This window comes from Nematolebias whitei, chromosome 14, assembly GCF_014905685.2.
Source record: "Nematolebias whitei isolate Nwh7 chromosome 14, NemWhi1, whole genome shotgun sequence".
NCBI lineage: Eukaryota > Metazoa > Chordata > Actinopteri > Cyprinodontiformes > Rivulidae > Nematolebias > Nematolebias whitei.
The window spans coordinates 23,925,418-23,940,195 of NC_056511.1; the positions used below are offsets into that span (position 1 = coordinate 23,925,418).

The following is a 14,778-nucleotide window of genomic DNA, read 5'->3' on the forward strand; positions in this document are numbered from 1 at the left end:
AGAATCAAAGTTTAACATCAAACATTTACATTAATTTGGCAAAATATGAAAATAACAACAGCATAGTTTTACAGGAAGTGAGAACAATACGGCGATTGTTTTCACTTTTCAGCTAAAACGGCAGACATTGGTTAATCAGTTTTACAATCAGGAAAACCATACGGCCATGATTTTCCGTTGCATCACCACAGACATTAATGAAAACATCTGGATTAATTTTCTAGCAGAAAGGAAAGTTTAAAGATGTAAAATGGAGATTTATCTTTCAGAGAGATGTGTGAGGGAATTTATCTGTAGTACCAGAACAACACGCTCTTTGGAAAATCAGCTTGGCCCATGGTACGCTTGGTCGAAATAGAACTTTTACCTGGCAGATTGGTAGAATCAGCGTCGTTGTAGAGTTCTCCTTTTGACTCTTTTCAGCGTCTCCGTGAGGACAGCTAAGAACCCTTAGGAGTCGTGTGAGGTTATCCAAACAGAAGTTATAATTCCCAAAATCGTCTCTGCATTCTGGATTCAAGAACTCTGAACTCCTTCAGAGCTCTACTCTTTTAAGCTCTTCTCATCTCGTCTGTCTCTCTTCGACAGAGAGTTTAGAGAACCGGGAAGTTGCCACATTTAAATGGGTTCAACTTCCGGGTCATTTGAGAGCTGTTTGATTGGTCGATGGACCAGAACAGAGGTGTGGTTTGTGATGTAAGGTGTTATGGAAAGTCAAGGATAGAGATTAAGATTATTTAAAACAGACAGAAAGATTGTTGGAGAACTTCAGACTTCGTGGAGTCAATTCACCTAGTATCTTCTGTGAAAGTTAAACATGACATTTCTTTTCAGTAAACTTTTTAGTTGACCGAACCTCGAACTCTAACACACACTTACAAACTTGCTCATTGAAGACAGAAAATCAAGAAATGCATATTAACCTGATTTCTTCTTTGAATGAGGAATACAAATCATTACTTACTGTTTATGTAAATAAAAATGAGTAGTTCTCTTCAACCTGTAAACATTGTTTGAACTAACACAATTCAATTTGATTATCAAAACATTTGTAAAATAGTAATGATCATAGAGAATTGTCATTTCTACTTGATTAATTCAAGAAAGAAAGTCTCAGGATGGGTCAAACTGTATTTCTGGATGCAGATCAATGAAATGACAGTTTCTGTCCCACAAGGTTCTTAAGGTCAAGGGTTTTGACCTTAGGCTTAGTTTGACATCAGGTTAAGTTCACTACACTTTTGATACCAGTGCAACTTGTAAAAAAAAGTTTAAAAGTTTTTTTTTTTTTCCATAGGTCTGTTAAAATAATAGCACGGTGGCGCAACTGGTAGAGCTGCTGCCTCTCAGCGAGCAGGTCCCTGGTTCAAACCCTGGTCCAGGGGCCTTTCTGGGTGGAGTTTGCATGTTCTCTCCGTGCATGCGTGGGTTTTCTCCGGGTACTCCGGTTTCCTCCCACAGTCCAAAAACATGCATGTTAGGCTGATTGGTAACTCTAAATTGTCCCTAGGTGTGAGTGAGAGAGTGAATGTTTGTTTGTCTCGTTTGTCTCTATGTGGCCCTGTGATGGACTTGCGACCCGTCCAGGGTGTACCCCGCCCCTCGCACAGTGATTGCTGGACATGGGCACCAGCAACCCCCGTGACCCAAAATGGAATAAGCGGGTAAAGAAAATGGATGGATGGATGGATGGATGTTAAAATAATCAGTTTTTAAAAGGTTTGCACAACTCTTTCTTACAATAAAAGTTATTATATTTAATTGGCTTTATAAAATGTGCCACTTTAACACAATAACCTTTTCATTGCCCATTTGAAGGCGGACAATAATGTTTAATGAAATGCTCAGAAAGTAATCTCTGGATGTCCAAATTGTTTCAGGCTCCTTGAAGCATTTTTAAAGCTTTTTCTTTTTGACTTTTGCTGCCACCTTACTCTTTTTCAGACCTGCACCCGACCAGTTTTTATTACTGTTGCAACCGGTCGCAATGACGTTAAATAATCCCATTTATTTGGATAAATCTATCTGTGCATAGCGTTACTGCACCATCAAGGTGATTTCCAAAGAGATGAAAATGTTAAACAGTACAAAATCAACTGATTTCTGCATTTGTCCTTCACTTGTCCAGTTTTCTCATTTTTTTTGTCCCTCGTCGTGGAGCAATGGGGGGGATTGGAAATACATATCCTTCATCCATCCGTCCATCCATCCATGCTTGTTGTGAGCATGGTAACTTGAAAAATAAGCATTGTGCCAACATCCTTTTTTGGTTGTGTTACTGCATCTACGTTAGAAGGTCTCTACTGTAAATTGGGTTGCAACGTCAAAATCATAATGACCACCACCATCTGTAAACCAGCCACCCCAATCATTTGAAGGGAAAAATACACTTTCTAGATTTTAAATTGCTAAAAGTATAGTTACCTCAAATGACTGGGGTGGCAGAAAATGAATCTACAGTGGTTAAAGCCACCATTGGCCACCCCCTGTCTCTGCCATTGCCCCTGGTGTTGGTTAACGTTGCTCCATCCACTCACCAGGATCTGTCACTCTGTGCTGCCTCGGACAAGAAAAAATAAATAAAACCCCATCTGTTCTTCTCCACAGTGTAACTTCTACACACTTGAATATCTTGTGCCAAAAACATTAAGCTTTACTTGCATTCCCTGTTCAATTCCAGACCAGAAAAACACTCTTTTCCAAAAATACATTAACTATTTAAGCCCCTCAGAGACGGGGGACATCGGCGTACCGCTTGGTAAATCATACAAACTGCACAACATGCGGTCATTGTCAGAAACATGATATAATCTGTGATTAATATTCATCTAGTCCTAATTTAGATCCACTTTTAATTTTTCTAAAAGGAGTAAAACCCTAATCATGCTGTAAAGCAGGGATCATGCTCGTTGTATGTAACGGGCTCACGCAGCTGACCAGAACTTCAGTGAAACTTTGTAAAGATGATCTATAATAAATGTTTATCATAGACACTGTGTATAATGATATCTGTTTGCATATCTGTTGCTCAATAGGCTGAGAGTTTTGTGTTGATTTTTCATTTTCATGCTCAGGTCCCAGGTGAGTCCTCCCTCCTTTGGCTGTGGTCCAATCAGGAAGAACGGGTTGCTGTAATGATGCTTCCTCAGAGGAGTTCTGTCACCACTTTGGGCTATGGGTCGGGTAAGACTAAACAGTTTTACATCACAGTTGAATCCTAAATACTGACTTAAAGTTCAGGAAACTGACTCCCAGGCTGAATCTTTAGATAAGCACAATCATCCTGCAGCTGTTTGTTTATAAAAAAGTTTAAACTTCATCCATCATCTGTATCATAATGAAGTCCCATCATGAGTTCTTAAATTCCACAGTGGAGTTCTGTAATATCAACTGTAATTATAATTAGAGTCTGACCACACTGATCACCACTCTGGTTGGTTGGGTAAGTGGTTGTCCTCGGGGTTTCTGTTGAAGTCGAGACGATGATGTATTCTGCCTGGTCTTGGTTCACCGGCATTCTTCCATTTTTAGAAGAGACTCAGCCAGTGATGGAGCCAGTGTTTGTGTTGGCCTCAGATCCATACGAGCATGCATTCTTCACCGGTTTTCCCCCTTCTCACTCAGCACATAAATGCTAGCACGTCTTTTACCTCAACTGCTGCTTAATGGATTCAAGACGATAGATTTAAACGGGTGGTTCCGATCTTTATGTGTGTTTTTTGTAGAAATATGAACAACTATTATCCTACCTGTTGTAGATAGCTTTGCATAACCAAGATGAAGATGGGGGAGTGGTGGCACAGAGGTTAGAAGATGGGCTTGTGATCGGAAAGTCGCAGGTTCACCTACAGGTACCGTCAACATCAAAATGTGGGTGGAAAAGGTGAAACACCCACACCTCCCTCCACCCTCACTCGCCCCACTCTGGGCCCCTGAGCAAGGCCCTTAACCCCCACCATGTGCTCTCTAAACAGGTCTCTCTTGAAAATGAGTTCTTGTGGCTCAATAATAATAATAATGATAATGTCATCACAATGTCAGCACTGTATGTTTCCATACAATGGCGAAATTACTCTCTGCATTTAACCCATCCACCACCAGGTGGTGCAGTGGGCAGCTATTGAAAGCGCCTGGGGGGCATTTTGGGGATGAGGTGTGCTGCCCAAAGACACCACGTGATGTGCAGTGACTGGGGATCGAACCTGGGACTTTTGGGTCCCAAGCCGGCTGCCCTGCCTCTACACCATCTCGGCCCCCATAAAATGAGACCCCAATGAGACTACCTGGATAAATAAAGGGTAAAAAAAAAAAAAGATATACATGGACGCTGCCATTTTAACTCAAAAATGTCTTCTGTGAACTGTTTTCTGCAGACTGTGTAAAGATTGAGCCCAGCAGCGGTGGCTCAGTGGGGGGGACGATGCTGAGGGGCTCTCGGTCTAAAGCAGAGCTTCAGGAACTAATGGAGACCCTGCAGCGCAGAAAGAGTTCTCTGGAGGCCAGCCTGAGGGCGGCAGAGTGCAGCCGCAAGTACCTCGGCGCTGGAAGCCAGACCGCCAGGCCGCTGTCGGTCCTCAGCAGCTCAGAAAGGCCCCCGTCTGCCTCCAGAAACTTTTCGTACATCAGCAGCAGCAGCGTGCCCCCGTCCCCCCGTCAGGGTGATCGTCAGATCCGCTCCAACGGCTTTTCCTGTCATTCCTACTCCCGTCACCAGTCACAGGACAGTCTGCTGCTCGTTAACGCTGCAGATGGAAGCGCCCTTCTCCCCTCGTATGGGGAGGCAGTACCTCGATCCCCCAGGGTCAAAAGTGGGGCAGCCAGCATGCCATCCAGCCCTCGACTGGGACGCAGGATTTACTCTCAGGGCAAAGCAGGAGGAGACTCCAGGCAGAGGAAATACTCCACCGGGTCCCTCAACAACCTGGGGAAGCACAGCCGCTCTTTGCCGAGACTTCACAACGCAGCAGACCCCCTCGCTCTGTCGCTGCCTTCTCGACAGTCAGTGGGATCTCACAGGGGGATGGTCTCAGCGGGACAGAGGCGCAGTCTTTCCTCCCTGGATCAGCCCCCAGATGTGACGGTACCAGCTAGCATGCCTGGCACATCCAGGAGGTCCAGTCTGGCTTCTCTGAGCTCTCTGGGTGTAGAGATGGATAGGACGGGCCTAGATCTGGGCTTAGGGGAAAGAAGAATGTCTTTTGGGAAGAGTGGGTTGAGTCCAGGGCAGAGAGTGGGCAGCATCAGTTCTTTGAATGGTAAAGAAGAGCTGAGAGACTACCACCAGCACCAGAGAGACGAGAGGCTCCGTGAGCAGAAGGTTCAGAGACTGGTGAGCAGTTTTTATCACCCTCTGAACATTCTTAGATCGCTAACTCTTAATAAACATTTTAATTGAGATGAATCAATGCTTCTTCTATGTGCAGGAGTCTCAGCGCCTAGAGACCATCTTGAACTTGTGCACTGAGATGGGACAGGTGGAGAGAGAGCCAACGGGCTCAGCCGTTTCCGATCTGCAGAAGATCAACAGGCAGCTGGAGAAGCTGCAAGTGTCTGACGATGAGTCTGTGTTCTCTGACTCCCCCAGCAGCACTGCTCCAGACAGCTGTTTCAGAGCCAAGGCCAGAGACTTCCTGCTTTCAGAGGAGGCGCCCACCGCCCAGCGTCAGCAGAGCAGCTACAGAGAGATCAGGTCCCACTCACCTGCTATCAGCCTGAACAGCAGTGCCCCCTCCCCTTCTATGCTTCACCGAGCCAAAGTGAGTTCCTCAGCTGCATGATCTTTAGCCAAACAATCTTAAAGTCAGGACTGGAAAACTGACCAAAAGTGTGATTAGCAGCATCCTATGGTTCATAAGGTTTGTATGTTTGCAAGAAAAGTTTATTGCAACAAGCTTTCTACTAAACTGCATCAGCTAAAGTCAGAAAATTTTTGCAACATTTCAATTCAGCCTGTCAAAGCTAATACGCAAAGTGCAAATTCACAACAAAACTTTCTATAGTTCAAATGTGGTTTCTATCGCCCAGGTGTCATTTCTATGGTTCAGGTGTGGTTTCTATGGTCCATGGTTCATTTCTATAGTTCAGGTGTTGTTTCTATGGTCCAGGTGAGGTTTATACGGTCCAAGTGTGATTTATATAATCCAGGCGTCATCTATATGGTCCAGTTGTAGTTTATATGGTCCAAGTGATGTTTCTATGGTCCAGGTCTGGATTTCTCTTGTCCAGATGTAGTTTCTATGGTCAATGTGTAGATTTATGGGGGTAGATGAAGAAAAACTGTTTGTTTTCAGAAAATTACAAATTCCAACATGAAGCGTAAAGTCAGCAGCAGAGTGAGATTATGTGGTCAGTTTGTCTTCCAGCTGTCTAAGCCTGTAGAAGCAGAACTAAAGGATAGCTCAGGAAACCCAAGCCAATACAACTAAAAGACTGCTCTACCAATAAAATAAATGACAATCTGCTTCTAATGACTTTTTAAGGTTGATTTCTAAATCCATCGTGCTCATTTAATAAAGAAACTGAGAAGAAGAGGACAGTACTCTCAGTCTGACATTTCTGCTTTTCAGAATCACACAGATTGGATCAAATAAAAATATAACTGGACTTTTTTGTAACCAGAAGCCAACATAGTAGAAAGAAGTGGCACAACATTTAGAATAAAATATTTGAGATAATAATAAATCATTCTTATCAGAAGTTTCAGAGTAAAACGTAATAAAACAGAATGCACAGGTGGAGACCGCACTAACATGTTGAAGTAATCGTGACACAGCGAGTACTTGATTTTGTTGTACAATCAAGAATACAATTAAATTGTGGCTGCTTTGAGTTCTTACCTATAGAATGTAAAATATAATTTATCCATTGAATCATAAAAAATGCATCAAGAGGTCATACCTTCTGTCAAATGTCACTTTGGTCTGTCAGTTTTAAATCAGCAAACATAAATAAAATCATTTCAGTTTATTAACCATCCCAAAATGATGCCTGCATGCTGTAGGAGTCTGGACAGAGATGGACTCCACACCAGTTTTTCTGGTTGAATGAGGCAGTTTGTAAAATGTTGGACGTGTCAGGAGGTTCAAAGTAAAGTCCTGAAATCTTCCTGGACAGTAGAGGATCTGAAGACAGTTTTGGTGACAGCAGCGAGCTAAAGTATCTGAAACCAGGACTAGTCCACTCGTTATCTGTCCCTGCACCATGTTGTTTCCTGTTTCAGAGGGACAGAGCTAAAGTCTGATAAAATGATAAAGCTCCCCTCATTTCAAAGCTGATAGCTTGTTTACTCGTGTTTGTTTACCTGTTTTCATGCTGAGGAATTTCCTTTATACATTTCCACAAAAGGGAAATTGTTTCCATTCAGGCACAACACCATTTATGTGAAAAATCTTGTATAATTATTCCCAAATATGTTATATACTCTACAGCTGTAATAAAACAGCATTTGAGGAATTGTCTTGGGGAAAAAAGTCAACAATCTTACAAATAATTAATTTGATGTTCAACTCAGGATTTTTGCAGATAAAACTAGAAACAATAGTTGGCTTCCTTTTTCTGATTTATGACTTGCACATTTTGCTCTACACAAAATTATCAGCTGCCGTCAAAAGTCAAAGGTGGACTATAATGTAAATGCAAAATATCTCATGAGCCACTTGACAAATTTTAGTGCAACTTGCAGGAAGTAATCCTCACATAAACATCTACAACTGATAAACTTTTGGAGTCAACAAGGTTCAAAATAGCTGCCACGGCCAACTGAGAAAACAAAAACAAAATGGACATAACTCAGTCAGTTTTATAGATATGGACCTAAAATTTGTTATGGTGGCAGCTGAGACTGATCCCCAACACACAATCTGAGAGCACAAGAGCTATATAGTTTGTATTTATTATTTATTGTCAACTCTGGCAGTCTGTTAGCAAAACAACGAACAATTAAACAGTTAATTACTTATAGAGGCATTTATTGCACCTCTATAACTAATTGATTGTTGATATAAATCCAATTAAAAATGGCCGACACAGCTAATACACACTAGCCAACACAAATATGCTATAACCCCGTCAGTTTGACAAATATTGAGGACTTTGTCTGACTTTGACTGCTAGCCGAGTCATTTATAGCAAACTCATGTGTAATGTTACTTTCAATGTTTGACCAAAACAACCAGGCATCACGGTGGTGAAGCAGGTAGAGCTGCTGCCTCTCAGAGAGTAGGTCGCCAGATCAAATCCTGGCTGGGGGCCATTCTGGGTGGAATTTGCATGTTCTCTCCGTGCATGCGTGGGTTTTCTCCGGGTACTCCAGTTTCCTCCCACAGATCAAAAACATGCATGTTAGACTGAATGATGTGTGATAGAGAGTGGTTGTTTGTCTCCATGTGTCCCTGTGATTGACCGGAGACCCGTCTAGGTGTCCCCCACCTCTTGCACAGTTAAGATAATAAATGGATGAACCAAAACAACCGTAACTATGTCATTTCTCTTCATAAGATCTTTTTTAAACTCTGGTATGAAAAGGTGATTTTTTTTTCTTTAAAGAATGCTAGGCTTTTCGTTGTTACTGATTTATCTATTTGTATTAAAAGATCTGTACGTGTCACAGCTAACAGTTTTTTCATGTTAATGCGGGTCGTCCAGACAATCTGAACTCGTTTTAATCTGATCACCTCATTAGGATCTGTTACAGCAGGGTGCTTATTCTGAAATAAATTGAATAAATAAATAAATGAACATGTCTAACATGGACAAATACAAACACACCCCACATATTTCAAATGACTATACTCGTTATGACTGTTGCTCTCGCAGAGCCCACCTTCTCCACTCCAGGCCTTTTCTCATTCTGATCCAGGAACAGCCCAACATTGTGTCTGGTTTTAATGAAGAAGTCCCAGTTTTGTTCCAGCACTGAACCATTCAAACTCTTGAGGGGGCAGGAAATGACTTTATCCCACAGTGAATTAGTGTGTGCATGTGAATGTAGGAATGCGAGTGTATAAACGTGCACTTTTCCAGATGTTTCAAACTTTGCACCGATGTAAAAAGGATGTTGTACCTTTAAGGATTAAAATCAGTTTTTTCATGCAGAAGTAACCCTTTTTAAACCCGACATCAAGTAAAGCTTTAGTTTTCTGCTATGAGTCAAGAGAGGTTTTCAAACTCCAAATCACCCTTCTTCCATCCCCTGTGTCCCTCCAAAGATCACACAGCACATCTGAGAAACTATCATCCGTCCAGATGTGCTGAGTCTGTGAGCGTCTGACCACAAAATAATCCACCTGGATCTTTTTAGGAAGAATATCTGATAACAAGATGTTTCAAATGCATCCTCACAGAAGAGTGACTGAGTGTTTATGGGATGTTGGCAGATGGTGCAATAAGAGGGAGTGTTTGGCGTGACTGGCATTACAGAGCACTGATACATTTCCACTGCATGAAGTGGGAAAGAATCCTGTCGTTACTCTCAATGATCCAGTTCGGATGAGTGAAAACTGCAGCTGCTGTTGTCTAAACTGATGTTATCAGTCGGCAAATGAGTCTGACTAAAAGACTGAGGAAAACCTCACTTTTCTTGAATAAACAAGTTTTTTTCTTTGTAAATGGATTTTATAAGCTGTTTGGTTTCATGTTTACATTCACAAAAGATGAAGTGCGTCCTGTAGAGCCGGAGTTTTATTCACATCCCCGCTGTCGTTGCAGGCCTTGGAGAGCGTGCAGCTGAAACAAGAGGTGACTCACATCGAAGAAGAAAGAATTCAGGTTCTGAACAACATCGAGGAGCTGGAGCAGAAGATCAAAGACTTGGACAACCAGATGGAGGAGTCCCTGCGCGAGGTGAGGGGCTGAACATAAGCACAGCTCACATCAGAGCAGTTTTTTAATGATTCACTTCTATTCAGTTTATTTCTATAGCTCCAAGTCACAACAGAAGTCGCCTCAGGGCACTGTGCAAAAACATTCACATCATAGGCGTCATGTTAATTATATGTGAAGGAGAAGTGTCCTCCTCACATTTAAAAATTTTTCATTTGGACCCCCACACGTATTTAACATGAAATATTTTTTAGTGCCTCAAGAAGGCTTAAGATATGGCTTCATTCCTCCATGAAACAGCAACGTCTGCCACATAAAGATAGCACCAAACTCCATGCTCAGTAATCCAGGTTTAAATCCAACAATGTTCAGTCAGGTCATCTGGACGGTTTCTTTTTTGTGCTGAGACATTTCGCCCTCCATCCGAAGGGCTTCATCAGTCTGAGGAAACACTAAACAAGACTGATTCTCCACCAGCAACCTACTCCAAAGTGGAAAAAAACAGTTATGTTGTTGCTAACTAAGATGGTCTCTGTGGCACGCCCTCTCCTCCAGTGCCGGCCCGCTCCCTTATCGACAGTCATGTCAAAGTCCCGCTCCGTTCTTCCCTTACTCGTGAACAAAACCCCGAGATACTTGAACTCCTTCACTTGAAGTAAAAACTTACTCTCAACCTGAAGAGAGTAATCCACCCTATTCCGACTGAGGACCATGGCCTCAGATTTGGAGGCGATGATTCTCATCCCAGCCACTTCACACTTGGCTGCAAAAGGCTCCAGTGAGAGCTGAAGATCATGGCACGATGATGTCAGCAGGATCACATCATCTGCAAAGAGCAGAGATGGAATCCCTCTGCCCCCTGGCTGCACCGAGAAATTCTGTCCATAAACGTTATGAATAAAATCGGTGACAACGGACAGTCCTGGAGTCCACCTCCCACCCTAAAGGATTCCAACTTACTACCGACAATGTAAACCAAACTCTCACACCGCTTGTATAGGGACTGAACAGTCTGTAACAACGGGCCCCCAATCCCATACTCACGGAGCACCCCCCCCCCCCCCACAGTGTACCCAGAGGAACATGGTCAAATGCCTTCTCCAAGTCCACAAAACACATGTAGACTGGATGGGCAAACTCCCATGACCCCTATATCAAGGCTATATCATATACCCTATGTCACGTGCAAAGGGTCACTAGGGACTGAACAGCCTGTAACAACGGGCCCCCAATCCCATATTCACGGAGCACCCCCACAGTGTACCAGAGGAACACGGTCGAATGCCTTCTCCAGAGGTAAATAAGTAGGTAAAAGAAGTAAAACCAAAAAATCATTTAAACTTGATATCTTTATTTCAGGCTGAGATAGCTCTAAAAGACTGACTAGTTTCTTGTGGAAATCAATATTTTAAAAATGGTATTTTGAAGCAGTTAAATGAGGTGGTTCCTCAGACAGTTGAAGGACAATAAAATAAAATAAAGGTTTACTTTCTTCTAAGCTTGGCTGCTCAGTGACTGCAGGAAACAAGCAGGTTTTTTCACCATGCTGTCCTTTCCTGCAGATGGAGGTGGAGTGTGCTCTGCTGGACGGAGAGCAGGACTCTGAGGTGGCCCAGCTGCAGAGGGACAAGGAGCTCCTGGAGGAACTCAAGGGAAAACTGCACAAGATTGAGAAAACAAGCAACCCAGAGTCTGGGGTAAAATCAGGTTCTCAGGTTTTTATTAGATGCAGCAAACAATACAAGATTAACTCCTTTAATGTGTGTTTTTATGACTGGAAGGTGGTCATAGTCTAGAGACACGCTCTTACCTTGAGACTGCAGTCATTTTCTCATTAACTGAAGACTGGGAGTTTCGTTTCAACTCAATGTGCCAAAGGGTTTATGAGCAAAGCATTATCCACCATCTATACCTACTAGTGCATGAGTGACAATTCAAAGTGTTTATTGCAAAGAGCTTTGCAGAACATAGGTGATATATAAATGTGGAATATTTATCATTTAAATCCACAGAAAAGGCAAACCACTGATTAGTTTGGGTCAACCACAACTTTCTGTAAAAGAATCAGTTTCATTTTCATCACTAAAAACCAATAATTATATATTCATAATTGTAAATGATTACAGCCCCAACTGAGTTACCGTGTTTAAAATAAATCACTCTAATAAACCTTCCCTCGCCGTCTAAATGTGAGCACAATAAACATAAGCCTTGTCAAATAAAGCGCTGGTGCAGAGGAAACAAACTCCAGCAGACAGAGCAAAGCTGAACTCACAGAAAAAACAAACACACATTTATTATCCATCCTTCCATTTCTTCTTAACAAGTTTATTTTAACTCTTTTAAGTTCTTTTATATGATCCGGTCCAGACTAATTCTGGATCTCTGGATTTATATTGATCTCAGTCTCAGAGTGTTTTTGGCCCTCGATGAGCCTCAGACAGCTGCTTTAGAGAAAAAACACCTGATTAATCTTCAGATCTGAAATTAAATTATAGAGAAATTACATTTCCTGCAAAAATGCTGTGTGAATGCTTTTTGCTGAAGAACTTGCTGAAAAACAGCTGAAATTATCTATTAAAGAAATGTTGAATTGTAGCTGAAAAGGAATAACAAGCCTAAATCAGCAGAAGAAAGCAGAAAGAACACATAGTTGATTTAGGTTTAAATAAGCAGAAATGAGCATATAAATTATGAAATTAGCTATAAAAGGCTGAAATCAGCAAACAAAAATAGCTGAAAAGTATCTGATTAGGCAGAAAGAAACTTAAACTACCAGAAGGAAGTGGAAACTGCTGAAATTAGCTCAAAATGTGGAATTAGCTTAAAAAGCTAAAAATAGCATAAAACAGCTAAATGGTAATAATGAAACTAGCTGAAATAAGCTGAAAGGAGTTTAACAAGCTGAAATTAGTAGAAATAAGTTAATTAGGCTGGAAGTAACACAAGTTACCACACAAAAAAATTTGAATTTACCTGAAAACACCAGCTTCAGCCTTACTGCCCACCCCGGTCCCTAAGATCAGCTGATTGGTTGCTGCTGACAGTCTCTAAAACGAGGCTGAAGCTCAGAGGTGACAGAGCTTTTGCTGTTGTTGCTCCCAGGCCGTGGAACAACTTACCCTTGAGTGTCAGACAGGCCTCCTCTCTTCCTGTTTTTAAATCTCTTTTAAAAACACACTTTTATTCTTTGGCTTTTAACACGTGATCTTATCTTGTATGGCATCTTTTTTTTGTTGTTTTGGGGGTTTTTTTTAGCTCAGTTTAAGTGTAGAAACATTGTGAAGTGTTTCAATGAACTTATCATCATCGCTCAATTTTTTATTTATTTATTTTTTTTAAAGAAAGAGAAGAAAGAAGAATAATTAAATAATAAAAGAGAAATAGATAAAACGAGAGACCACCACGACAAAACAACATGCACAGCACAATGCCACCCACAATATCACCATGAAACATTTGACATGGCACAAGGAATCATCTAGCTTCCACCACTACCCAACCTAGCGTGCATCTGTCAAAGCACCTGAATCCAAACACCCGCGCAAGCACGCCTGCCACCACCAGATTTCTCCAAAAGAATGCCCAATAGTGGACGCGGGGGCCCACAGACCCGTCCCCCCAGGACACAATGGCAACATAGGGAGGACCAGAGCCACAGACACACAGCGGCCCACAGGCCCGGAGCCCCAGGAGTCTCCCAACAGGGAGAACCGCACCCCCCCAGAGAGGAGCAGAGGAAAGAACCGGGTGACTCCAGCCACCACAATGCAGAGTCTCCAGGAAGCTGCAGCGACGAGCCCACAGGTCCGGCCGGCGACCCATGCCCCCCCCCAAGTAGATCCGGCCATGGACACCGAGCCCCGAGCCCCAAGCCCCGAGGCCATACCACCCCCCGGCAGAGCCCCGACAGAGCCAGGGCACCCAGGCCCCGCCAGGCAGCAACCAGGGCAGACCGACGTGCACCCCACCACCCAGCCCAGACACCGAGAGCCACCAATGCACCGGCGGCAAGGGGGTCCCCCGCCAAAGGGGGGCACGACCGGGGGGAGTGGGCCCCACACCAAATGTGGGGCCCAAATTGATCCAAGAGAGGGGGGACCACCAAAAACCCAACCTGAGCAACCAACAGGCACACACAGATAGCCCGACAGAATCTCTGTCGGGCCGACCGCATGCACCATCTACCTGACAGCGACCACAGGCCGGCTCCAGCCCAAAGGGCAGAGCAGCAGGGAGCCGCAGCTGAGGAGGGCCGGCCCCCACATCAAGAGCCCCGCACCATAGGCCCGGAGACGCCCCAGCACGCCACCTATGCACCCCCCCACACACACAGCACCCCCACCGCAAATGCCACACAGGAAGACCAGCCAGTGCCCGGATGAGGCGAAGCCACACCCCCAACCGCCGCCCTACACCACCAATGACCACACGTTCACTACCATAGCCGACCCCCCGCCGAAAGCCGGCAGCCACCCCGGTCAAAGTGCCGGCCATCGCAACCAGGAACCTAGATTAAAAGAATCGGAACAGCCCAGGAGGAACCGAAGCACCGGCCCCATCACTGACCGCCCCCAAGGCCCAAAGCCCACCCACAGCCCAGACCCCAACAATGCGCCCCCCTCCCCCTCCATCCCAGACCCCTAGTGTCACACGGAGAAAGGAGGTGTTTGTGAAAAAAAAAAAAAAAAAAACTAAATAAATAAAATAAATAAAAATAATCTATATATGCATAAATAAATTATGAACAGACACACTTCCTCCTCCTCCCACTCGAATATGGTGTTGATGCATGTTGTTATACAGTGCGTTTAAAATGGGGGGATGAGGTGGCGATCGGCACAGACCCACCTCTTGCCCAGAGAGCGGGCGGTGCCCGTTCACCCCTCATCTCCGCCCCGAACCCTAAATATCTACATGCTACATATGAGAGTGGGCACAGGTCCGGGGAGGTGGAAA

The 14,778-nt window shown here is 43.7% G+C and overlaps 1 protein-coding gene across 1 annotated transcript in view; it reads left to right on the top strand.

Annotated features, from left to right (window-relative positions):
• Window positions 1-14,778, top strand: part of phldb2a (pleckstrin homology-like domain, family B, member 2a) — a gene marked incomplete in the record, with an annotated part of 59,151 nt that overhangs the window by 12,752 nt on the left and 31,621 nt on the right. The window contains 5 exon segments of the mRNA XM_037687638.1: window positions 3,075-3,183; window positions 4,374-5,329; window positions 5,424-5,756; window positions 9,706-9,840; window positions 11,382-11,516. Coding sequence (XP_037543566.1) covers window positions 3,135-3,183; window positions 4,374-5,329; window positions 5,424-5,756; window positions 9,706-9,840; window positions 11,382-11,516 — 1,608 coding nt within the window.